The sequence below is a fragment of the Myxocyprinus asiaticus genome, chromosome 1 (assembly GCF_019703515.2).
Source record: "Myxocyprinus asiaticus isolate MX2 ecotype Aquarium Trade chromosome 1, UBuf_Myxa_2, whole genome shotgun sequence".
NCBI classification, from domain to species: domain Eukaryota; kingdom Metazoa; phylum Chordata; class Actinopteri; order Cypriniformes; family Catostomidae; genus Myxocyprinus; species Myxocyprinus asiaticus.
This window is the reverse complement of record NC_059344.1, coordinates 14,211,369-14,236,979: the sequence shown is the minus strand read 5'-3', so window position 1 is coordinate 14,236,979 and position 25,611 is coordinate 14,211,369. Positions and strand designations below refer to the sequence as shown.

The 25,611-nt window shown below is 38.6% G+C and overlaps 1 protein-coding gene and 1 long non-coding RNA gene across 3 annotated transcripts in view; both read right to left on the bottom strand.

The window, feature by feature from the left end:
• Nucleotides 1–6,256: 6,256 nt before the first annotated feature.
• Nucleotides 6,257–9,910, bottom strand: LOC127444959 (uncharacterized). Its single transcript, XR_007897899.1, has 3 exons — nucleotides 9,538–9,910; nucleotides 8,971–9,073; nucleotides 6,257–7,860 (listed from the first exon to the last, which is right to left on the bottom strand). It is a non-coding gene; the product is annotated as an uncharacterized LOC127444959 (long non-coding RNA).
• A 1,354-nt stretch (nucleotides 9,911–11,264) lies between these two features.
• immp1l (inner mitochondrial membrane peptidase subunit 1) overlaps nucleotides 11,265–25,611 on the bottom strand; it is a 30,432-nt gene continuing 16,085 nt past the window's right edge. For both annotated transcript variants that reach the window (XM_051704604.1, XM_051704611.1), the window contains 5 exons: nucleotides 20,654–20,778; nucleotides 20,437–20,525; nucleotides 20,164–20,290; nucleotides 12,216–12,326; nucleotides 11,265–11,404 (listed from right to left, as the gene is read on the bottom strand). In XM_051704604.1, coding sequence (XP_051560564.1) covers nucleotides 11,342–11,404; nucleotides 12,216–12,326; nucleotides 20,164–20,290; nucleotides 20,437–20,525; nucleotides 20,654–20,758 — 495 coding nt within the window. In that variant the 5' untranslated portion in view covers nucleotides 20,759–20,778 and the 3' untranslated portion in view covers nucleotides 11,265–11,341. The remainder of the gene's footprint in view (nucleotides 11,405–12,215; nucleotides 12,327–20,163; nucleotides 20,291–20,436; nucleotides 20,526–20,653; nucleotides 20,779–25,611) is intronic.

Genomic DNA, 25,611 nt, shown 5'->3' with positions numbered 1-25,611 from the left:
ATACCTAATACATTAACTAATGTTTACTAATTCAACCTTATTGTAAATTGTTAGCAGTTCTTTCATGTATACTATACAATGTCAAAGTATAAATACACCAAAACAACTGTGTATTAATGTCTTATAAAGGGAAAGTAGACTTCTGAATAGCACACATCCAGAACTGGGCGTACTAACTCTAAATGAATCTAAACCCTGCCGGCATCTACAATCTTCTGTCCATACTTGGTTAAAAAAGAGGAAATGACATCTGAATCTACAGTATTTTTTCATCACGCTATATATTTTTCTAATTACAGCTTTCATTTCTTGTTCCTTATGCTTGTTTTTTCTCTCTCTTCTCCCAAACCCATCTGCAGTCTATATCCCACATTCCCAACCTGAGCAAACTCAGGAGCAACTGATCTTCGCCAGTGACTGTCATTACACTACACCAGGCTTCTGGAAGATTGATGATCAGTTGGTAAGGTGCCATACAGCACCAGATTTGCAGAAGGTCTGGACTCACTGGTCTGGTAAAGGAATGCCAGAAATAGCTGGGAAATTTGGCATCACTTTGGCCGTATTTACTGGCTGGACCAGCAGTGCTGGAAAAACAGTCAAGCATGTCGTCCCAAACAACTGCTGCCAGAGAGAACCAGATGATGATTTTGTTGGTGAGATGCATCATGTTTTGGGCCGTTGTAGTTTTAGGCAAAATCAACTTTGAGTTAAGTTGTTTGATAATGTGTTATCTGACACTTTGGATGCTACCTTACTGTAGTAAAGTCTGTGCTAAACTGTAGAAAGATGTTTTCTAAGTATTCATTTAGTATTCTTTATCAAATCATTTAATTCTACCATATTTGTTTTCAAGAAAATTGATCATCTACAATTGTAACTGTCAACTTGAGAATAGTATTACAGATGTTATATCTCTATATACTCTTTTAGAATATAATTTAATTAATTCCATTAATTGAAACTAAACTGAACTGTGAAAATGACTCATTCTAAAATCTGATTTTGTTATGACTATAAATATATTTGCACATCAATACCTATTGAACAATGGGGCAGTTTCAACTATATTGGACATGACAGCAAATGTCATTTATGAAAGACAAAACAAATACATCATGTGACACTGAAGGATGGTTTTAAAAGGGCTATGTCAAAAACATGTAATACAATAAACGGTTGCCCAAAACAAAGGAAAGCTTTGAAAAAGCATTTTTTTGGACATGTCATAATGCTGTGTATCAAAGCTGTGAATGACCTCTCTACAAAAATGTCTCTCTAACACACACAGAGAAAAACAACAGAAAAAGCTGTTAAGTGTTCTGTCAAAGTCATGTCATCACATTCCAGTGACAAACAACATTCTCTCATTTGAGGTTCTGTTTGGCTCAGTAATAAGGACACCTGCAATTAAAGTGCATTCAGTCTTATCATCTGTCAAGTGACTGACAGTTGATGCTGTGGGTGGCAGGAATGATGATTCCAATACACCTTAAATGATAATCTGATTAGACAAGCCAGCTGTGATCTCAACATTCTGTATGGGCGCGGTGATGGTGGTTTAGTGGCAAGATCTGGTCTGGTTAGAGACACCAACTTGCCAACCCAACTCAGGCAAGGCATCACCTTTTTTTTTTTTTTTTTTTTTGAGAATTTTGACGCTACAGAATTGTAATAAAACAGACTGTTTTCACTGTGAATTTGGTAGCCGTAGGTCGAACCTTCTTCAGCTAAAATCTGTGCTTACCAAAATTCAAAGCACAGCTCCCAGTGGCCAAAGCTGGAAGTGTTCTTGAATGTATGTCCACAGAGGGGCGCCAAAAGCAAGTAGTTTTTAGTTGTAAATGATGTATACAATGAAGAGGAATGCATTTTTTACTAACCATACATTCTAACCCAAACCCCAACCCTAAAACCTAACTGTCAGTGGAGTAAAAATTTATTCTTAGAGGGAAAATGCAACATCAGAATCACGCTCTTCGTTGATTTTGTGAACACGATTATTTCCAGGTTTCCATGCAGGGCCCAGAAGCCATGTAGCACCACAGGAAAAGGGTAAACAGATTTGAATTGATGAAAATGTGTGATGAGCGATGGCATTTGTCAGTTACACCGGGAGTACATGGTGCAGTTTTCATCGTGCACTGTTGCTCGTTTGGTCGCGGCTCACATCATGTGAGAGGAGTTACAAGTGAAGACAAGCGGCTTACGAGCAGCTTACGACCTCCCGATAATTTTTAAACATGTCGAAAAAATGTGTGGCTTAAATTCATTAGGTATGTGCGGTTGAACGAGCCGATTTGGCAATCTACCAGAAGTTGCCCAATCAAGAGAAGGCATAACAACTCGCACATTCTATGAAAACTGAGTGTTCATGACACTTTTACACATTTGGAGAAAATGGGCGTGTTACAGCTGTGCTTTTCCATATTATTCACGACAACATCACTGAAAGATATTTGATAGATAGGTAAAAAAAAAAAAAAAACTTTAGCACTCTGACAGACTGAGTTGTAAAATTTTTCGTCATGTTCTATTTTTTTCCGTCATACTTGTATTCATTTCAGTTCTCAGGCTACAATCAGGGGTATGTAGCATCCATTATACACAATAGTGGATATATGATAGATTTGTTTTACTCGTCTAGTGTGAGTCTGGTGAAACCAAGGACTTCTAGGGTGAAAGTTCTATCTGTTAATTAACCGCTGCACTAAAACAAGATTTTTAAACTTTGCAGATGTCATGCCAATTTTTGACTCCCTAGTGTGGTTATGTTTAGGTGCAAGAGTGACTTTTACGGATTGGGAACAATGCCTCCCTACTGTGGTTAGGGGTGGGCTTTAGAGATAGGGACCAATCAGGTAGCGGGGAGTAAGGATCTGTGGAGTCAGATTTTGGCACAACACCAGCTACGTGCAACTTTAAAGCGCATTCACATGGACAAGACTTCATGGATCTTCTTCAGTATGTCTGATCCATGCAGTGACACATCTGAAGCACAATTATACAGGTACTCCACTAAAATAACTCAGAATTCTGCATATTTGCGCTTAGAATAAATATAAATATAAAGTATAGTTGGCAGAAATGGTGCACCGATTTAACGCACTTTATTTCTTTTTAATCTTGTACTTTTTGTGTGGTTTATATCATGCAGTAATTGGCAGTAACACACTGACATGATTGATGTATGCTGTCATAAAATCAGACAGCCTCCCATTGATATCCAAATCTGTCAAAAGTCAGATAGCATTTGGATTAATTGTCCATAAAAAATGCTATTACTACCACAAGGAATAAAGCAATCTCCTTGTGAAGAGGAGGAAGGCGTGGCCAGGCTGTGATGGAGCACGGCCAGCGCTGAATCAGCTGATCAGTGGGAGAGCGAGATATAGGACAGCCGGAGACACTGGCTCGAGAGAGAGAGAGATGCACGTGGCCGCGCTGCATGTGTGTTTGTGTGTCCTTACCTTTTATGTTGTTTTAAGTTCATTTATACCGAATAACTTTAGGTTGACTATTCAGCCAGTTCCCGCCTCCTTGTTCATCTTGAACCGCATTACATTAGTGTTGAAACCTTGGAGGGAGGAGGGATGCGCTGTCATGGAGTCCTCCCCACTGCCATCTGCCAGGGGAGCAGCCGCGGCCATCTGCCTGTGGACGGAGGAGTCGCTGCTGGCCACCGAGAGCCGGAGGAACCATTGCCGTCTGCCTAGAAGAGGAGGAGCGGTTCCGTCCACCAGGGGCCAGAGGACTCACTGCCGTCCGCCTGGGAGGCGCGAGCTGGAGTCCGCCAGAGGGCGGAGGAGAGGTTGAGGACCGGGCGACAGCACGTCCGGGAGCTGGCGAGCAAGTTCTTTTCTCTCTCTCCTCTCTCTCTCTGTGTGTCTCCGCTCACCCTTCCCCTATCCCCACGCCTCCCCTCGTTTCTCCACCCAGGTTCACAGGAAGCGGGGTGGACCACCGGCTGACATAATGGCCGGAAGGGTTAACCTGTCCAGTTCTACCTCAGGTTTCTCAAACTTCTCAAGCGAATTCAATGCAATCCACACCAATATCTCTGTGAAGGTGTATCGGTGCTCTATGAGGCTTTTAAGGAAACTGAATGAATGACTGAACATCAAAGCTGTTAAATGTGCCAGAAGGTGGTTCTCTAATGCTGCCCTTAATTAAAGGCTGGATCAATGACCTTTAATGAAAGGTCTGCTGGAATCCGATGGCAGTTTTGCTCTATTAAAAGTTCAGTTTCACGAAGATTTTTTTAACCATCCTCTGTTTCCTGTAGTCCTGAGGGGACTTCACTGTACATGACAATACTTTAAAAAATTCACTAGTGACAAGTATTACTGTATTTTTCAGAACCAAGCAATCAGGTATTAAACAGTTGTTATGACCATGTGTCAACCAACTCACAGTTACAGGACATTCTGTTGATTGCTTTGCCATTACAAAATCCTCTTCCTAATAACTGTACATTAAAAATTGAGTCACGACATGCAGCATTATCACATTCGATGTGAACAGACAAATTTCTGTAAACTGGTGCAGTCATAGCTTGGAATGCACAGGCCTGCAGGAAATACTGTAAGTCAAGCTCTCTTCTAGTCAACATGAGAACAAGACTGAACAAAAATGCCAGGCTGAACTGAAGATTAAGAAATATTTCAGCCAAGGTCACTGCCAGCTTTGTGAAAAACATTTCTTCTTCCCAAATACTGAACAGGGAAAGACAATATGGGAGTCTATGTAAAGAGGTGCTTTGGTTTAGCCACTTAAGGGAGAGAGAACACAGAGAATAGACTAACTATTCTGTCATTCAGGGCTTGACAACTGTTTGGTTCTGTTTACTGAATTTGAAAATCAGGATAAAGGAGGAGTTTGAAACGTAAGCCTTCTTACTCCATCACTGAATCACCCTCATGCACAACAATAAACAAAAATAACATTAATAATGATTAGTCAAGTGACCTACATCTGTTTTACTTGTGTACTGTGACATTAAGTGCTTTTCCACCATCGGGCCAAACGGTTCTGAGCATGATGAGGAACGGTTCCTGTAGTGGTTCAGCTTGGTACGATTGCAAACTGTTTTCGGCCCGTATTTCTTGACACGGGTAACTAATTGTGCTAAATTGTGCTGGTGGAATGGGTTTAGTATGTTGCGACTCACGACTGACAATTTGCCAACGCCAAGGTAACTGTTCCTAGGTAGCTGGCCAAGTTCAGTTATTTTTGCGTGACGCTAATAGAAGATAATACAAATGTTTGTTTAGTGTATCTTCATGATTGTATGATGATGGGTTGATTAGCATAGTCAGCGTTGTAACTTACATATTCTTGAAATAAGGGACATGTTATAAATCGCAGTTTTTATTTTATAATACTAAATTTATTTGAAATAAATATTTGTAGACAAAGGTCTCAGCTAATGAACTATGTAAGGGAACAAGTTTTTATAAAAACACTTTTTTACATTTTTTTATTGACATTTATTCACTTCATAACTAACATCTTACTTCTTAAGTCAACTCAGTCAGACACGCTAAAAATCATGCTATTTTAACTTGATCCACCCAACAAGAGTGTAAAGTCTTTAATTATCTAACAATCGTGTTCAGTAAAGAAGTGATAAATTACATACTATATATATATATATATATATATATATATATATATATATATATATATATATATTTTTTTTTTTTTTTTTTTTTCTGTTTTCACACTATTCTGAAAATTCTGACGGAGTTCACATAATTGAATATTTTACCATTTTTTTACTCTGAAGCCATTTAGTTTTTTTTAACCTAAACAAAAATGCCAAAATGTATCCCACAATTCTAACAGAAATGATCATAATGACAATGACGGAGTTGACATGTTGAAGCTGTGACCGCAGAGACTTCATCATTGTTTGTTTAAAATATGAAAAAATATAAAACATACCAGACCACATGTCCTACTGTTGCATCCACCATGAACAGGAAGTGTGAAAGGGATACTCAGAGTTATAGCTGACCATGGTCAGCTATAACTCTGAGCATCCCTTTCACACTTCCTGCTCATGGTGGATGCAACAGTCTGATTTATTCAGGATTATATACAAAAAATCTGTTGAAGTTGACACAAAGGACGCAACTTTAATAGGCAGTCTTTTATTGAAAATATAATTTCAAGTTTACTTTATGAATTGTTTGATATATTACAGATCTCTACCTTTCATTTTATATTTATATTTATTTATTTATTTGTTTGTTTTTGCATTTTTAAACACTTTGTTTGGCAGTTTAACACTGTGACCTCTTGCTGAGGAAAGCTTAAGTTACATGTGATTCCAAGTATAGAGCATGCATTTAAAAAAAAAAAAACATTATAATGAAATTATTAAAAAATATAATTAATGAATGCCCTGAGTATACACATTTCTTTTAGATTTAACTTTTTCAGTATTTTTATTATTACAAATTTCTTGATTTTTGGCATAAAGATTGGGGCAACTCAGTGCCAGGCGTGGATCCTCACTGCCCGGCCACGCCCTCCTCCTCGTCACATACCCCCAATGCCTGATTCAGGCCGGGGAACCAAACAGCCTGACCTACTGCCCCCCACCCCCCTTCGACCGTTCCGCTGCCAGCTGGTCTTCTCCTGGGAACCTGAGTAGGACGAGGGGAGGGGGAGGGAGAGGGGAGAGAGAAAGAGAGTAGGACAGCCTGAGAGAGAGAGGGGAGAGAGGGAAAAAAAAAAAACACCCTGGTTCCCGACCACGCCGGCTTTCGGTCCTCAGCCAGCTGCAGTGATCCTCCATGACGCTTGGCGATGGCACTGGACTTCACCTCCTGGCAGACGGCAGCGGGCTCCTTCACCTCCTGACAGACAGCAGTGGCTCCTCCGCATCAATGTAAGTTTTTGGGGGTGGAGAAGAGGGACGTACTTGCATGGTGTTTCAAACAAAGAAGAAACCAGCATTCATTGTACTCGTTTACATTGCATCTGAAAGTTAACCATTGCCAGTGTCAAAAAGCAGGCAAGGAAGAAGAGGACATATGTTCAGAAGACAGTTGGTTGGTCAGTACTGTCAGAGCCAGCCGTATTACTGACAAGCACCATCCACCATCAGACATTTTTGCATTAATTCAAATGTGCTCATGTTTTCCTGTGGCACTACTGATAGCATGTTGCATGAGCAACCTCAGAAATTAGCATAATTAATTCTGATTCAAAGTAATGCTCAGCATCGTCCAATTACTGCCAACCATGTTAAAATAAAATGAATCTTCATAGATTCTAAATCAATGTACTGATTTCCATTGTCCCATGACTGCCAACCATGTCGAGTGGTGCATCATCTGCAGCCTGAAACTGTCCTTTTGACAGGAAGTCAGGAGTGAATGCACTTGGTTGCATAGGAAAGCTATAGGATGCTCACTTGTTCCCTAATTAGTGAATGACTTTACCTACAGTGTGTTGTCTTTCTGAACTAGTCTCAGAACAGTTTGAAAGGCACCATATTTTCATCCCAACTCCATATACAGCCTATGAAAGCAACAGTTTCCAGCTTTTGGATGCACCCACTGATACTCAATGGTGATAACGCACAGTGGACATAGGATTTCTATGGTCAGTCTGAATAAATGTCCTCGCACAAGGTCATTGTGCTGATTCACGATAAATTGCTGAAATTTTGAAAATGACACATTGGATGAAACTATAGATGATACTCTTTTGAGACAAACAGGTTTCAGTGTAAAAACTGAATGAGGTTTCTTACCAGATGTAGTTTTTGTTGCCGTTTCTCCCAAAGACAATCTTCAGAACCATGTTGTTTTGTGACATGACTCTCGTGCTTCCAAATTTAAAACCCTTTAATGACAACCTAGAGTGTTTTGAACTGAGATCTGTCAAGTCATTTTTATTTGTATAGAGCTTTTCACAACATCGATCATTTCAAAGCAGCTTTACAGAATGTATTACATCATTTACAACTCAATAACTGCTCTGCATACTTTGCCTCTCTGGTAGAGCTTTGACATTAAATTTGTTGATTAGCACTGTTCCCAGACCTGAGATAATAATAGGCAACTTTATTGATTAGAATACAAGAGCAACGTTGAGCACTTCTAGGTTCAGCGACTTGGGGGCAGTCGTTCGAATTTCGATAAGCACAGACTGATTCAGCAGCAAAACATTCGACCTACTGTTACAAACTTCACAGTGCGGCCAGTCTGTTACATCATAGCCAGGCATAAACCATGATTTACTTGCAGTTACAAGTTGGAGGCAAATGCTTGTTATAATTTATAGAGAGCGGACATTCTAGAGAGCTATTCATTGGATAAAAATGTTGTATGTGTAAGATGAGTAATCAGTATTTTGGATCAGTTTTCCTGTTAGAGAAAAATTGTCAATTTAAATAGTGTAAGTCTGCTAAAAAATATTTATCATCAATTTTTAGGAGTGCAATAGCATCTCAATGGCCTCAAAGCAAACAGACATGGACTAAAATATTCTAATCGGACACAAAATTCCAATCTTGATTTCATATGATCTTTGGGGTTATTTTTCATTTGGTCACAGATGGAAAAATTTTCGATTAACTCCAGGAAATGTTAGCATTGCTTTCGCATTTGCCATCGCATCAGCTTTCTTTGATAATTGTGAAGCATAGCTTACGTTTAATCAATGCCTTTAATCAGTAGGTTTTATCTATTGATTATCCTCACTGTTTGATCATGACAGACATAACACTTGGTGCAGCCGCCAATAGTCTGTCTCCCTTACAATGCCATCTGTCTAGTATGGATCCACTAGGAGGAAAATCCAATGTTAGCAGAGGTTCCCCTTTTGAACTGATCTTAGATCAAATTCCTTTTCCATGAACCTCAATCTCAACTACAAAAACAGAAACCAAAAATCTGGCCTCAGATCAGCATACAAAAACAAGTTTTAATAAATGAAGATGCTCATACTTACGTAAACGCCAACAAAGGAATCCTGACCGACATCTCACATTCGTGTTTGATGTCAGCCAGCCTCTTACAAAGACAGGCTCATCCTGGGCTGAGATCAAATGATGCTGTGAAGTTTTAATTGAAACCATGATTAAAGAAAGACTCATTCTGCATTGAAAGTCAATTCCTCATTACCTTAAATGCACAAATCCACACAAACAAACAGAAAGAGAAAGAAGAGCTAGTGAAAGAGTTAGTCTTTGAAGGGGGGAGTACATAAGACTCTCTTTGGACTTGAATTATGATTCAGATGCATACCAGCTTTGCTTAATATGATGCTTAGAACATCATCCAAGTCCTCTAAAAGTACAGTTATGAGAAGAATTTAAGAGAATATAAGATTATGCAATAAGAATGTGTTTTGAAGGCTTTCTCGCTCTCAAAGACAGACATTTGTTGATTTGTTTTCAGGTAGAGGCCTTTTTTTTTTTTTTTAGCTCAAACAAATAATGTTGGAAGAGCCACATAACCACACTCTTACACATTAAGAGGGATAGGAGAAAGCATTTTAACAGAGAAATGTACACACCTTTATATGAAACTGGAACCAAAACTCCTGTTAAAGAAAATGTGCATATTTGAGGGTCACATTACACATTATATACACTTAAGCTTGAATATTTACTTAATTACAGTCTCCACATCAGTATGATCATGCATATGCCTTACAGATTCCTGGACGTGCACTGACATCTTACTCTGTGTCATTACTGCTGATCATACGAGTGAACAGTCTTCTTGAGACACATCTTAATCTACCTGACAGTTTCCTGTCCAGCCAGAAAAGCAAATCCCAGCATTGCTGTCTTTCGTTTCTCTTGGATATAGTAAAATCAGCATTGTGTAAAGTTTTACTTAAAGAGAGAGCATACATTAAATGGAAAGTTAACTAAAAAATGTGGTTATCATTTACTCACCCTCATGTTGCTCCAAACATAACTTTCTTTCTACCATTTCAGTCCCTATTCAATTTTATTACATTTATTTACTGGCAAAGCATCAATGCAACAACATCAAGAGCAAAGTCGTGCATTAGGTGTGTAAAACATACTGTATATGCATTTATTTTATATTTATTTTTGTATTATATGAGATGGCCACATATGGGAAATGTAGTTTTGTTGCACAAGCCTGTCGCTTCATAAACCAGCTAAATGAGTTTTATTTTCTGACAACCTTTATTGTTATTCTTCATTAACAGTACAAATGGCATTCAAACTGAACAGCGCAGTCAAAATCCACAAGTAAAGCTAAATTATTGGCAATAACATTTTGCTTACGCCATGATTCTTAAACCTACGAACCCTTAATTCGGAAAACCGGGGCTGAACAAAGATTCTGAGTTTTCCACTTGTACTTAAAACATTGTGGTGGCGTTCATGTGCACTAAACTCATAAATATGATCAATCCGACATGACTTGAATGCACCAATGGTCCCAATTTTGACAAAATGTGTTGTGCCTTTGCAGGGCTGGATAGTCTTTGGCAAGAGTCATTAAGGGTTTTGAAATCCGAAGATATATCTTATAATAAATTACCTCAGATTTCAAAATGAATCACTGGACCATGTGATCATAAGCAACAAAAAGTACTCACTTGAAGTGGCCATTGTATACTTGTATACATTGTAAACTTACTCAGCCTTGAGGAAGGGATTTTCATGTAGAGACTCTCAATTTCATTTAGATTAGTCCTACGAGTACCATCACTTTTCCAGAGTGCCCTACACAGGCTTAAAAATGCCCATTGAAGCCATTGGCACAAGGTCTAATTTTACACTTTTAGAGCCCGTCAATGAGGAAGTAAGCCTATAACAGCTCAATAAAATAAATAAATGACTAAATCAGACTCATTATAATCATTAGTACTGATTAACAACTTTTTTCAGGAAACATTTTAGAGAACCAACACCATGTAGTTGGTCTGTGATAATACGTTTAATTTTTATAAAGTTTTATTAATATTCTCATACTTTTTATCAGAGTTTAAGCTCATTTGCATTTCATATTGTGCACACACAAATGCTTATATTGAAAAATTTAATTTTGGTGTACATGTTATTTACAGGTCAACTGCTTTGATACTTAACTTGTGATACCCATTTGAAACAAATAAATGTTAAGAGGTCTTCACCTTTTTTGAATTACCAACATTTTAAACCACTGATTGTGTCATGGTTTATAAAGCTGATATGACCACAAAGAAACAAATGTATCAACAGAGTTTGCTGTAAACAATGAAGCGCAAGACGTTAATTATCATAAATATGAATTTATTTTAAAACACTGTAAAAATAGCAATTACATTCCAGCAATACATAAAGACAGTTTCTTCATAAAATACGCCCATCATTAGGACTTTCAGCCAATACGCCAAAACTATGTGGTGGCCACAACTGCAAAAAGAAAAAAAAAGAAAAAGAAAAGAAGTATTTATTATTTTACATTTACATTTATGCATTTGGCAGACGCTTTTATCCAAAGCAACATACAGTGCACTTATTACAGGGACAATTCCCCTGGAGCAACCTGGAGTTAAGTGCCTTGCTCAAGGACACAATGGTGGTGGCTGTGGGGATCGTACCAGCAACCCTCTGATTACCAGTTATGTGCTTTAATCCACGATGCCACCACTCATTTTAAATACATTATACAGTATATTCTAACACTTTATAATAATTATCTAATAATTTCAGAATTAACTTTTAATTTTACATTTTGAATTTAAATTGTATAACGAATTTTATCCTTTTAAAATTCATTCTAAAAGTGGAGAAAATACATATTTTCTTGTATCTTGTAAAACTACACCCCCCCCCACCCCATCCCCCCATCCCCCCATCCTCCCATCCTGGTATCATTTGCCTGTGACTTTTCAATCAGAGGCAGACAGAAGGTGATGGGACCTTTTTACAGGGTCGTGGGCACATAACGCTATATGGGACGACAGCTGAAAACAGTTTCAAATGCAGACAACACCCAGGTCATCAACCACTTATTGGCCATAGTTTGGACTAATTTCATTTATTTGTGGCTTTTAAAAAGAAAACAAGAAAGGACCATTTATACTTCATATAAACAAATAACAAATACGTCATTTGAAAAATAGCCTACTACATTAAAAGACAACAGTTCAAACTCAAGAAGCTTATAGTTTGGCCTCAGGGGAAGTGTATAGGTCAAGCAACAAGACTGTATCCTCATTACCTTTAAGCAAACACGTCCTCGAATCAAGGCAAAGGGAACTGGGCCATAGCTTCGGGAATCTGTGGAATTCCGAAGGTTATCGCCTTCAAGCCACACATGCCCTCTTGGTACCTAGATAACGGCAGTATGGGGAACAGAAAAATGTTGAATTTTATAGAAAATTAGTGCGTAACCTTTATCATGAATATTCCTCAAACTAAAAATAACAGTTTACCAGATTCAGTTCATTATTCCATCAGTACATTTTGGGCAGTGCAATTATCTTTTGCCCCATTAAGAAATGGTAGTATTTACATTTGATAGTATTGATAGTATAATAGACCCCATTTTCACCTGCAATTAAGATGCGTTTTTGTTATCCGATCGCAAGTGATCAGCATTAAATACAGATGGAAATGTTGTCCAAAATGTTTTGTGATTGGATCACTGAAACCACAAAAGCACAAGTGACCACATGAGGTGTGAAACACAATCCTTTCTGAATGCGTGCTGGACAACAGTGAAGCACCACCCCTCACCTGTCAATCAACCGTTGCGCTAAAAAAATAAGTTTAAACTTTGCCAGTTACGTGCGTCTTTGAAAAGAAATAACCGCCTGATCTGAAAATTCAAAAAACATGCAGAGACACAGATGACAAGCACACACATAATGGATAATTCTGCCCAAAATGTTGCGTTTGTGCCAAGATCGAATTTCAGCTGCATCTGGGAGAAACAGTGCACTGTTTTTTTCATGCTTTCTTTGTCTTCTATGACTTTTTTGCCAGCCTGATCTCATGTACATTATGTGACCGAGGCAACATTTTTTAAAAACGAAATTACGTGCCTTATTACATGCTTGGCTGCATTTTCCTAGTGAAATGTCCAGTGGGGGCCGCCAAAAGCAAGTGAAATGGTGCCGTAATCAGACAAGGTTTTTAAGGTGAATATTAGATGGAGGTTTTACTGAGTATAATGTACCTCCCTAAAACTTTAACCTAAACCTAACCAATAGCGATCAAAATCAAATGAGAGGTAGACAAAAAACAGCCATCCTTACCCTAAACCAACACCTAAAGCTAACCAATAGTGTCCAAAAACAAAATGAGAAATGAAAAGCACATTTTCTGAAGCAACCACGCCATCTCATGTCGCTTCTATGAAACTCGTGACTCACGTGTCAGCTTGGGTGCTTAACTGGTCTCAAACCACCTAATTTAGAGTCCAGGTGAGCTACTGCACAAGCTAATCAGATTGGAATAAGTGTGTAAATGTGAGTCTGTAATACAAGCGTTAAAATATAGATTTTTAAATGAGGAGTTAGGGTAAAAGTGGATCAATATCATAGCATAGCAGTGTGTGAGTAACAGTGCGAAAAATAAGTCAATCTTCCGTTGTACTCCAGATTTGTGTGAAAGTAAAAAAAATTAAATAAAAAAAAAACACAGTTTGTTGCGCCTCTAGTGTTAATTTCATCAGGAAACTGCGACGAAATGTAGAATTTGGCACGTAAAAGTCAGTTTGCAAAAATGTATTATAGTAACATTTATTCTATGAGACTAGGTTGTTTTTGCGGTGTATTATAATACAGTAACACACTGACATAGCGATTGATGTATTGATGGATGTATGTCATCATGAAAGATTCAGATCCTCCCCTTGAAATCTGAACACAAGATGCATTTAAGATGCATGGTAATACCAGGTGGAAACAGGAATGTGTCTCGGCTGACCACATGTGATCACCGGATCACCGTCAACACATCCTAATACCAGGTGGAAAGACGGCCGTATTGTAAGAATATCTATAGATTCGTTCCTGATTATAGGATAAGCTCCGAGCAGTGTGAAAGTTCACATGACTTCACTGCTCATTTCAGATGGGATCATTATTACTGACCGCTTGGGCCATGCACCCCCAATCGCCTTTATCCTCTCGGTGAGGGGTGAGGCAATGCCTCTCCGAGCTGCTCCATGGGTCTAGACCACGGACAGACCTGCCAGGCTGGAGCGGCAACCGAGCGAAGCCTGATCCACACTGACATCAATTAGGAATAATCTCATCACACAGGGAGACTGGGGCTGTCAAGCCCCTAATTAAGTTCCCTTCACCCCCTATATAAGGGTGGCTAGGGTGAACAACACATCACGTTGTCATTATAAAACATAACAGTATGGAGATGATCTTGAATCGACCAAACTTTAATGATAATTTTTTGTCCTGTTTGTTTTTTGTTTCCAGTAGAGTTCTGCAGAATTCCACAGGATCATATATACAGTAGTATTTGCAGACTTCCACTGAATAATATAAAGAATTCTGTAGAATTCTATAGAATCATATATACTGTAGAATTTGTTGAATTCCACTGAATTATATTTATTCACATCATAATTTAAAGCAGTCATAACTATAGATGGTAAATCACCTATATCTTACGAAGGCATCTCATTTTCAAATATGACCCACTGAATGATTTTCGTGACGAATTACAAACAAATGCATCATTGACGACACAAAAAGAGCTGTGATTATTAACATATGTCAGCATGAATTCTTCTTGCAGTCAACTCTCATGGAAACATGGAAACATATGTTTGGTCCCATCCACAAGAAATGTCAGACCGCTGTCATCTGTTGTTGAGAAGCTTAGCTTTTGTCTACCATCTTTTGGCAAGCATATGATAAATCTCACCATACTGTGACCAGACACAAATGTTGACAACCATGCATTCAATCTTTTAAATGTGAAGTGTGTCAAAAACATATCTTTACTACTCTGAATCTTGAACGCAACATATTCTGGTTTAGAATATAATTAATTACCTAGTTCTAAGATAGGGCTTTTATTTGCATTAACAAACTGCATTAATTGCATTACAACTACATTTGTATGAATTGATCCAGTATATGACATAGTGATTTCCAAACTTGATTTAGCTATAATGTAGCTAAATATTTAAGTTAATTTATGTTAATTTGTTAATTGAACTTAACATTATAACATGTCTTTCTCCAATAAATCTACTGTATTATCCACAAAAATGTGTTTTGGAGTCACACAGTGAAAAACAGCTGTGCAAGAACATGCAACCAATTATGTTTTTAGTGGGTCCCACTTTATATGACACTGAAATGCAAAAAATACAAAGTATTAATTACTTAAGCACATAGTAGTAAAGACACCTAATAAAAAAGTGGGACCTTTTAGCATTGTATGTTTAATTGAATAATCTTTTACTTTTCCATGGGCATTTTATGACAGAGGAACAAATAACCCAGCCATACTGAAGAGTTTAGTCATACCCCTAAAAGCCTCTTTCACTAAAAAGTTAATTTGAGAAAGTATTGATATTTTTGTGTTATTAGATAAAATAACAAAGTCTATTAAAGTAATCTGATTTCCTATTCTTGCACTTGTGCTTAGAATGTTTAAATATTTAAACTTATACCACGGGTCTGTTAAATGCTTGATTCTGATTGGTTGATGGACGTTCTAAGGCATGCAATTATTTTTCAAGTAAACGCATGGCTATGAAGTAGTTCAAAGGTCTTGACCCCATAACGGTTCCATATCACTTCGCCAAATTATTTCAGTTATTTCAAAGAGCTCTACAGGCTACCACAACAAAATAACCAATTAAAACAAAGACATTGGTTAAGTACATCGGATAAGAATGACAATGTCTATAATATCCTACATTTATTTCAATTTTGATTTAAAAGCATCCTTGGGCTCCCTCTCTTTCACTCTGGTCTCACTCATACACACACATTGAGACTCGAGTCGTGACCAACAAATAGAGCCGCACCCCCCGAGACTTGATCAATACAACAGTTTCTATTATCCGAAATAACTTTTAATATGTGAAACTTGAAATTTGTTTCAAGTGTATTTTGCCCTAATTAGCCTCATATAGCTATAGTGGAAAGCACCGCGCTAACCCTCCCCCTCTCTTTCACTCTCACACAAACTCTCTCGGGAGCAAAGTCAGCGCACCCCTGCAACTCACTGGGATTGTAAACAGTTGTTTAGTAATAGAAAAGCAGTATAAGAATGGCAACACTCATTGTTGCTGAAACTTAAACTTACATTTTGGTTATTTGAAGTGATGTTATTACTGATGAGAGCCACTTTAAACACAGGTAATTCCACATGCAATCTCTGTTTCACTCTTTTTCTTGCATGCACGCACAAGCACACACACAACCTTGCTACTCCAATGTCGAAAAGCAGCGCATCCTCCGTTTCTAGTTCTAAAATGATGTTTTTGAACTAGCAACGAAGGCTTGAGCTGTATCAAAGTTAGATACACTGGATCAATACAACAGTTTCTATTTATCTGAAATATCTGTGGAAAACACCCTCGCGCTCCCCCTTCCCCTCTTTTAAGCTCTCACACACAAACGTGGACACACATAAATTACGCACACACTTACTCGTGAGCGAAAAACAGAGCTGTCATGTCAGCGCAAACCTGCATCTCGGTAGGGTTGAAAACAGTTGTTAAGGTTTACATTGGAGAAGCTTTATACAAAAATGGCAACACTCCCTGCTGCTAAGAAGAGCTTAAACTTACATCTTGGTGATTTTGAAGTGATGTTACTTCTGACGAGGGCTGCAACAAAAAAGATAATCCCAGAAGCAATCTCTCTCAGTTTATGAGTTTCTCTCTTTCGATCCCTCAAAAACAAACTCACACACACATGCACAAACGCACTACCTTATTACTCCAGTAAGTGCTCCAGTAAAGCAGCGCAAGCCTTGCAATCCTCCGTTGCTAGTTCTAAAGTGAGATTTTCAAACTAGCAATGAAGGCTCGGTCTGTATCAAAGCTAGACGCTGAATCTGGGATGGAAGAAAGTAGTTCCACTCACAAGAGCGTTTTAGGGATGAAAACCAGAAAATGTCTTGAGATAAAAACCTGAACGATGTCTTAAGGTGTGGTAACTGTGGTATAAGCAGAATAATTGACTCTGGCCCATTGAATTATTGAAAAATAATGGACTCTGCTGCGCATTGTGACCGCATTACCACATCGGGTGTGTATTATTTTTCAATAATTAAACGGTCCATCGTCAATTATTCCTTACATATATATATATATATATATATATATATATATATAGTTGAAGTCAGAAGTTTACATACAGTTTGGTAGAAGTAATTCAAAAAAAAATTTTTAACACTCCACAGATTTAATATTAGCAAACTATAGTTTTGGCAAAGTAGTTTAGGACATCTACTTTGTGCATGACACAAGTAATTTTTCCAATAATTGTATACAGACAGACTGTCTCACTTTAAATTGACTATATCACAATTCCAGTGGGTCAGAAATTTACACACACTAATTTAACTGTGCCTTTAAGCAGCTTGGAAAATTGCAGAAAATGATGTCAAGCCTTCAGACAATTAGCTTCTGATAGGAGGTGTACTGAATTGGAGGTGTACCTGTTGATGTATTTTAAGACCTACTGTACCTTCAAACTCAGTGCCTCTTTACTTGATATCATGGGGAAATCAAAAGAAATCAGCCAAGACCTCAGAAAAAAATTGTGGACCTCCACAAGTCTGGTTCATCCTTGGGAGCAATTTCTAAATGCCTGAAGGTACCACGTTCATCTGTACAAACCATAGTACACAAGTATGAAACCATGGGACCACGCAGCCATCACGCTGCTCAAGAAGGAGACGCATTCTGTCTCCAAGAGATGAATGTAGTTTTGTGCAAAAAGTGAAATTCAATCCCAGAACAACAGCAAAGGACCTTGTGAAGATGCTGGAGGAAACAGGTAGACAAGTATCTATATCCACAGTAAAACAAGTCCTATATCAAATTAACCTGAAAGGCTGCTCAGCAAAGTGCAACTGCACATGGGGACAAAGATCTTACTCCTCTGGTCTGCTGAAATAAAAATGTAACTTTTTGGCCATAATGACCATCGTTATGTTTGGAGGAAAAAGGGTAAGGCTTGCAAGCCGAAGAACACCATCCCAACCGTGAAGCATAGGGGTGGCAGCATCATGTTGTGGGGCTACTTTGCTGCAGGAGGGACTGGTGCACTTCACAAAATAGATGGCATCATGAGGAAGGAAAATTATGTGGATATATTGAAGCAAAATCTCAAGACATCAGCCATGAAGTTAAAGCACAGTCACAAATGGGTCTTCCAAATGGACAATGACCCCTAGCATACCTCCAAAGTTGTGGCAAAATGGCTTATGGACAACAAAGTCAAGGTATTGGAGTGGCCATCACAAAGCCCTGACCTCAGTCTGACAGACTGAAAAGCGTGTGTGAGCAAGGAGGCCTATAAACCTGACTCAGTTACACCAGTTCTGTCTGGAGGAATGGGCCAAAATTCCAGTAACTTAGTGTGAGAAGCTTGTGGAAGGCTAGCCAAAATGTTTGACCCAAGTTAAACAATTTAAAGGCAATGCTAGCAAATACTAACAAATTGTATGTAAACTTCTGACCCACTGGGAATGTGATGAAAGAAATAAAAGCTGAAATAAATCATTCTCTCTACTATTATTCTGACATTTCTCATTCTTAAAATAAAGTAGTGATCCTAACTGATCTAAGACAGGGAATGTTTTCTATGAATAAATGTCACGAATTGTGAAAAACTGAGTTTAAATATACTTCAACTACATATATATATATGTATGTGTGTGTGTGTGTGTGTGTGTGTGTAATTACTGTATTTTGTGATTACTAATTCTGACATGGCAGTAAGCTCAGGTTACTGAGAGTGAGAAACTTTTGCAATCTTGTGCCCTTTTCAGGCTGATGGGTTGTATCTCTTTACCTTAACTGAGTCGTGTGACAAGCCTTATCTTTTGTCTATCCTTTTTTCTATCACTTGCTCTACTCATCTGGCACTAACAATAACAGCCTCTGCAAAAATTATAGGCCAGTGCTGCACACAGTCAAGGTGAAAAGAAAGAAGAAGAAGAAGAAAAAAAAGTGATACAAAAAAGGAATACCAGCTTTCAGTGACAGGGTGACTACACATTTTCTAGGCCAATAATAACTGAAAACCAAGCATTTGTTGTCAGAAAAAGGTAAATATTTTACCCAACGGATGAGTGAATGCATGTGAAATTCAAATGTATTCACCTTGACAGTGAGAGCAGAGGGCAAAGTGTAACAGAGAGTTTAGTACAGTGTAAAAGCAGTGCTTTACACAATGAACAGAGAGAGGCAGAACTCAAAGTCCACAGATTTTAGTCAGGGTAGACACAATATTTAATTTTACATTAATGAAAACCACTCTGTGAGGGGTTTTGTTTCTGTATTGCCGTGTGTCTCTCTGTCTTACGTCATACTCCGCCTCCTTGTTTGCCCATTATTAGTTCATTTGTTACACCTGCCCTGCATTAACCTGTTTGATTTCCTTCCCTATTTTAGTCTCCTTGTGTTTGCTGTCCAGTGCCAGTTCATCTTGTTTCCAGTCTTGTGTGCTTGTGTATTCGGTCGGTCTGTTGGTTTGTTCCAGTCGGTCGGTTTGTTCCAGTCGGTCTTGTGTGTTGGTCTTTGATTCTCCCATCCCTCTTCGGCCCGGTCGATCCTGGTTCCCTGTTACCCTCTGCCCCAGCCCGGATTACATTTTCCCCTATGGGGTAGTTTTTGTTTGTTTTTCCCCCTTGTGGGAGTTTTATGTTGGATTTTGGTTTTATTTTTTACCTTTATTTTTCATTCTGCGTTTGGGTCCTGAGACTCATCATTCCCTACACCCGTGACACTTTTTTCTATCATAGTCATAGTCCATTAAATAGGACTAACAAATAAACGTTGGTGCACTGTAAATTTGTTTTGGAGAGACGTCTATTCTTTCAGGTCAAATTAAATTCAGTATCTATCTACCCTGTCTAGGTTCAGTACCATCAGAAATGTACATGGGTTAATGAAATAGTAATTATTCCTTCAAGCAGAATTGATTTGAGGCATGATAGATACTCACGTAAGTGTGTGTTTTAAAGATGTCAGATGGTCCACTGGTGCAGACTTTGTCCCCCTCCAGTCCGATTACTCTTTTACAAATGTTCATCTTTGGATCAAAGGGGCTTTTGGCTATTACAATATCACCTCTACGACAAAATAACAGGTGGCATCAATATGAAGGCAAAATTATCTAAATGTATTTTAGAGGGTGACAAGGCACAAATTCAAATTCAGTTTTTGTGATATGCTTAAAATAAAAGTTAATCAAAGTTAGCATTGCAAGCACACTCACTTTTGTATTTGATAGAGGTGACGGCTTAATCGCTCTGAGAAAACAACATCATGGTTAATGATCGTGGGTTCCATGGAAGGTCCTGAGCACTGTTGCGGGTGAATTGTGGGTAAAAATAAGAACTTTTTTTAATTGGATATTTACTTAATGCACATATTTTTGGCTTTCAGTCAGTGCGAGCACCAACCAAACTTGCAAACGAGCTCAGGAAACTTACCGACACAAATTCGCCAATATACTCAAAGGCGCAGTGAGCGATGCAGCCATATTGAATGGTGTAACCGACAAAGCTAAGCGTCTTCACAAAGAAACCGCGGAACATCCTGCCACTTCTCAGAAATACTGTAAAAAAAAAAAAAAAAAAAAAAGAGCTTAAAAAGTGAAAAAATAATAGATTATTCACAATCCATGTTAACATCATCAAGATTGAGGTTAGGTTGATAACATTCTGTAATATAGATATAAGTATGGGATAATGTAGGAGCTTATTTTTTGATAATGACTGGCTGACTTTACATCATCCCACTTTTTTAATGTCTACTCACCAAATAATTAAATGAAATATTGATTTGCATTGAAATGTTATTATGGGAGAAGAAAGAGAACAGTAAATTAGGTTAGTTGACACAAACCACTTGAATTCAACCTCCAGTTTGCTTCAGAGCTGTGATCTACTGTGCCAGTCTGACTGACCATAATCCCGATAATAAAATGACTACTTGCCAAATAAATGAAAATAGACACAAAATATCAATTTGAGTTTAATTTTATATATATACTGTATTAATGCCGCATTGTCCATTCAAAACAGATTATTCCTGAGAGCTGTAACTATTTTGCTGTAAAATGTGGATTTTTTTTTCTTTATAAGATTGAAATACAGAGATTAGAGAGACTGGAATGTGGGAACGGAATCCAGCATACTGCAGGCCAGATTTGAAACTGCATTACCCACATGAACACCAAAGCTCAACAGCATGTCTTGAGCATATGTGCTAACCACTACACCATGGATCTGACAAAATTTTTGCAATTTATTATTGGAATATCACTTAGTACCACAAACTTGCCAGAGGACCAAATAAGGGTTTTAAACACTTCGTCATTGAGGTGGTGGGGGGTTGGGGGGTGCGCCTCACACATTTAATGGCTAACAGTTAAAACTGTGAAACCAAAGTGATCATTAGAGATGGCACCATCTTTGGTGTTTCATTCTCAGGAGCCTCTGCAACCCATCAACAAGACACAACGAGTGACCCCTAGGTGTGTGACCCTTACTGAGACAAGCCAATCTACCCCTGTGTGAGCAGGTGACAGTGCTAGCAGGCATCTCTTTGAGTCAGTAACACTATTGCCATAGCAACAGAACACCAGGTCCTTTGTTTGTCCTCACACCCTAGCACTTTAACTGATAAAACTGTGGTGCGTTGTCTGAATAAACAGTCCATCCCCTCTCAAGCTATTGACTTTTCCTCAGCCATCAAGCTAGTAGATGAGCAGGGAGTGTGAGTCAATAAAGATTGTGTTTGGATGTTTGTACACATCCATGAAACCTGCTTCAGCAGAGAAACAGCACAAAGATAACCCAACACTTTATTGTTGTGCTGTTTGTCAATTCTTCCGACTGCTTCAAGAAACTCTAAAAATCAAATCAATTAGAAAACAGAGTCTTCAGGAGAATGGCTCTGCTGGATGTCCAGTGAAGAAGAAACCTTACATTCTCCTTCAATCTCTCCTACTGAAAGAAACCTAAGGAATAATGGGGAACCAGCCAAGCAGAAACTAAATGAAACTATGACCTAACCCAAAGCCCAATTGGCTCAGGAATGATATCTCCAATATGGGGCGAAATTAATTCTCCATCCCAGTCCAAGTGTCAGGTGTCCTTCTCTGTGTGTCATGGAAGAGCTACACATAATCCCATTACCTACCAACCATCTCTTCGCCCAATACCTCCGTCCCCTGCTCCGGTCCCATTCTATTCCGGTCAGCCATCAAATCCACACCTCGGAATACTCATAATTATGTCTGATACACCCAACACAAACACAGGGTATGTGAGTTAGATATCCCAGCCTCTTTATCTCTACCCCAAGGCCCCCTCCATCCAGGGATGCTTCTTCCTGACTGGATGTTGGCGTATCTTGAGGAGGCAGTGAATGGGCCAGGTGTTGTTTCGCTTATCAAAGTCTAGGTTGGGGCTTTGGACAAACTGTTGTTATTGTGCCCACTTTCCCTTTCAATTGATAGTGGACTCCCATTCCCTGCCAAAATGACAACACACCATATATGCTAACCTTTTCAAACCTGTATGCTCGTTATAAAGTGCATTGTTTTATACTTAATTGTCTTTAGCTTTTCAATTCAACGTTCACTAGTTCTGCTTACCATAATTTACCCATGATTAAGTAATAAATGATTCTGGATCATTTACCTTTATGCATTTGGCAGACACTTTTATCCAAATTATACATTTAGCCAGTGGTCCCTGGAAATCGAACCCATCCTGCTAGCACCATGCTTTAACAGTTGAGCTACTGTATTGCCGAGAGGTTAGCAGAGACAAACCACTTGAATTAAAATGAATGGGAGAATATGGAATGGCAAATATGGTGGGTGTAGAAAAGGAAGTCCTGCCTTACAGGTAAAAGAGCCAATTATCATTTTAATCAAGAGATCTCCTTCCAGTTAATTTGACACTGTGCATGCGCATTAGCTTGACCAGATAGTGATTTTTAGTGATCCAAGCAAATGAAGCACAAATTAACGCCTATTGTTGTCAGATTTTAGTGCTGATTTGAAATATGTAATTTGATGGTAATCTTCACCAACTGTTTTGAAGATTTCAGTATTTTCCCATTCAAGTATATATGAGCTGGACTTCAATGCCAATTGCATCCATAGATAAATAGCTGCTCGAGAGCATTCTCAAGATGGCCACAAAGGGGACTGACTTGGCTTGAAAGGGACTTTGGACACAGAATCAACACCCCCTTGAAGGTCCTGGAACAACCTTCTAATCAACCTATCATTGTGCTCTGATTTCAGGGATAATGCCACAGTATACTTAGATTTTCCACATGCTGCCACTCTCAAATTTTGCTTATTGTTCATCAGCGCAGTACATGAGGACTGTCCGCGTGCAGCCCAGATTTTTAAGACACGAGGACAAGTCCGTGTCTAGGCACGTCGACTGCACATGCGCCTGCCGTTGACTAAAAGAGTATCACAAAGCAGTCGTAGTGCACATGTGTCCGGATTGGCTCGTAATAAAAAGAGTATACTTTTGAAAGGTTGAGTGATCGACTGTGTGTGAGAGAACGGCATGTTGAAAAATGCTATATAACCTACCCTTTAGGGTTTGGACCATGCTTGGTTGACAAGAGTGTGGCTGACCAGGAACAACAAAGGATATTGATCCACGAACATGTCCTATTAGGGCAATCATGTTGCACCTATAGTTACCACCATCACTTTTCCTTCAATCTATTTGGCTCTATATGTAGCTCTCATTGTGACCTCGAGAGATGAGTCATGCACATATTGCAGACCAGCTCGGCAGAATGTGTGGCAGAGGCATGGAAAACACAGCTTCCCCGACAACTGTCTAGTCGGCCAATCACCAACATAATCACTGTTGTGGGCATCCAGCATAGGTGAGGATTAAGGATTTAGCATAATAAGATTACACGGCCAATGAATGATATCAAGAGATAGTCCATATGCCGCTGCCTGGTTTTCCATTGGCACCATAAGTGTGTGTGTGTGTGTGTGTGTGTGTGTGTGTGTGTGAGAGAGAGAGAGAGAGAGAGAGAGAGAGAGAGAGAGAGAGAGAGAGAGAGAGAGAGAGAGAGAGAGAGAGAGAGAGAGGCTGGCTGAGTCAGCTGCTTGGAATCAAATGGAGTTTAGCCAAAAATCAAACAGACCTTCAGACAATTAAGATTAAATCTCTATTCTTGAAAATTCCCTTGTGTGTTTGGAACAAGCACTATCTGCCACATGATTCTCTGGGAGGGGAAGTGACAGACCAAAATGAATTTTGTCTAACAATTGGATAATTAACTCAAAGTCCTCCTTAATCCAGGATTACACAAGACAATGTATATATATTTGCTACACAGAGTCACATAAAGGGCATCTCTGGAGAGCCATCTGTAGCCCCAGACCCCAAAAACCCATAATGCAAGAAAAGGGAAAAAGAGAGCTGATAAGCAGGTGGCATCTAAACACACTTTTAATCCTTTAAATCTGTTGTAAAAACAAAGTTCTGAATATAAATGAATATCTTGTGTCACTCTGATTAAGGAAGAGATGTATCTAGGGGGTCATTCAATAAGGATAAAAAAGAAAAAAAAAAACATAGCAAATTTGTCTCCATTTAACATGTGACCTTGGCAATAAGCACGAAAATCCCCCCCCCCCAACAAACAAAAAACAAAAAACAAAAACCCTTTGTCCCAGAGTTTGTTTTAGACCTATTTCATAAAAAGGAACATACTGTATACTGCAGAAATGTACTGCATCATTTTCTAATTCTATTTCTAATTCAGATTCTGGATGTTAAAGAGAATCTCTATTTAAAAGCCAATAACTGTGGTTACACTGCAAGCACCTGGTATACAAAAAACAAAATATAACAAATAAAAAATCAACCCAAAAATATAAACCTTGCAATCACCCTTTCAGGTGTTGAGACTGATGTTACACACGTGTAAAGGTCACTACAACTCTGTGCCACAATCAAATGTGATAACACTCGGCCGACCTCCTGAAATCGCAAAGAAAATAAACACAAACCCAGGTGACATTGGAAAGCACTACTATATCAGAACGATAGCTGTTGTAATGATTGTTGATCATTTAGAATGAGAAGAATTAAAAGAAAACATAATACATAAGTAAATCATAGTAAATCAGTCCGAGCAGTAACAACCACACCTGTAATAAAGTATCTGTAACTGAGACAGATAGAAAAAAAAAGGTTAGGCTTTATTTTACAGTGTCTGTGTTACACATATCACACAACTATAATTACTTATTATAGTGATTACTAGATTTTCTGAAGTCAATGTGTGTGATGTTTGCCCATGCAAAACTAACTGCCAAAATGCCAGGGTGTTACTATGTGGTTGCTAGAGCATTGCTAGTGCTGCAGTGAGCATTGAGTGATTCTAA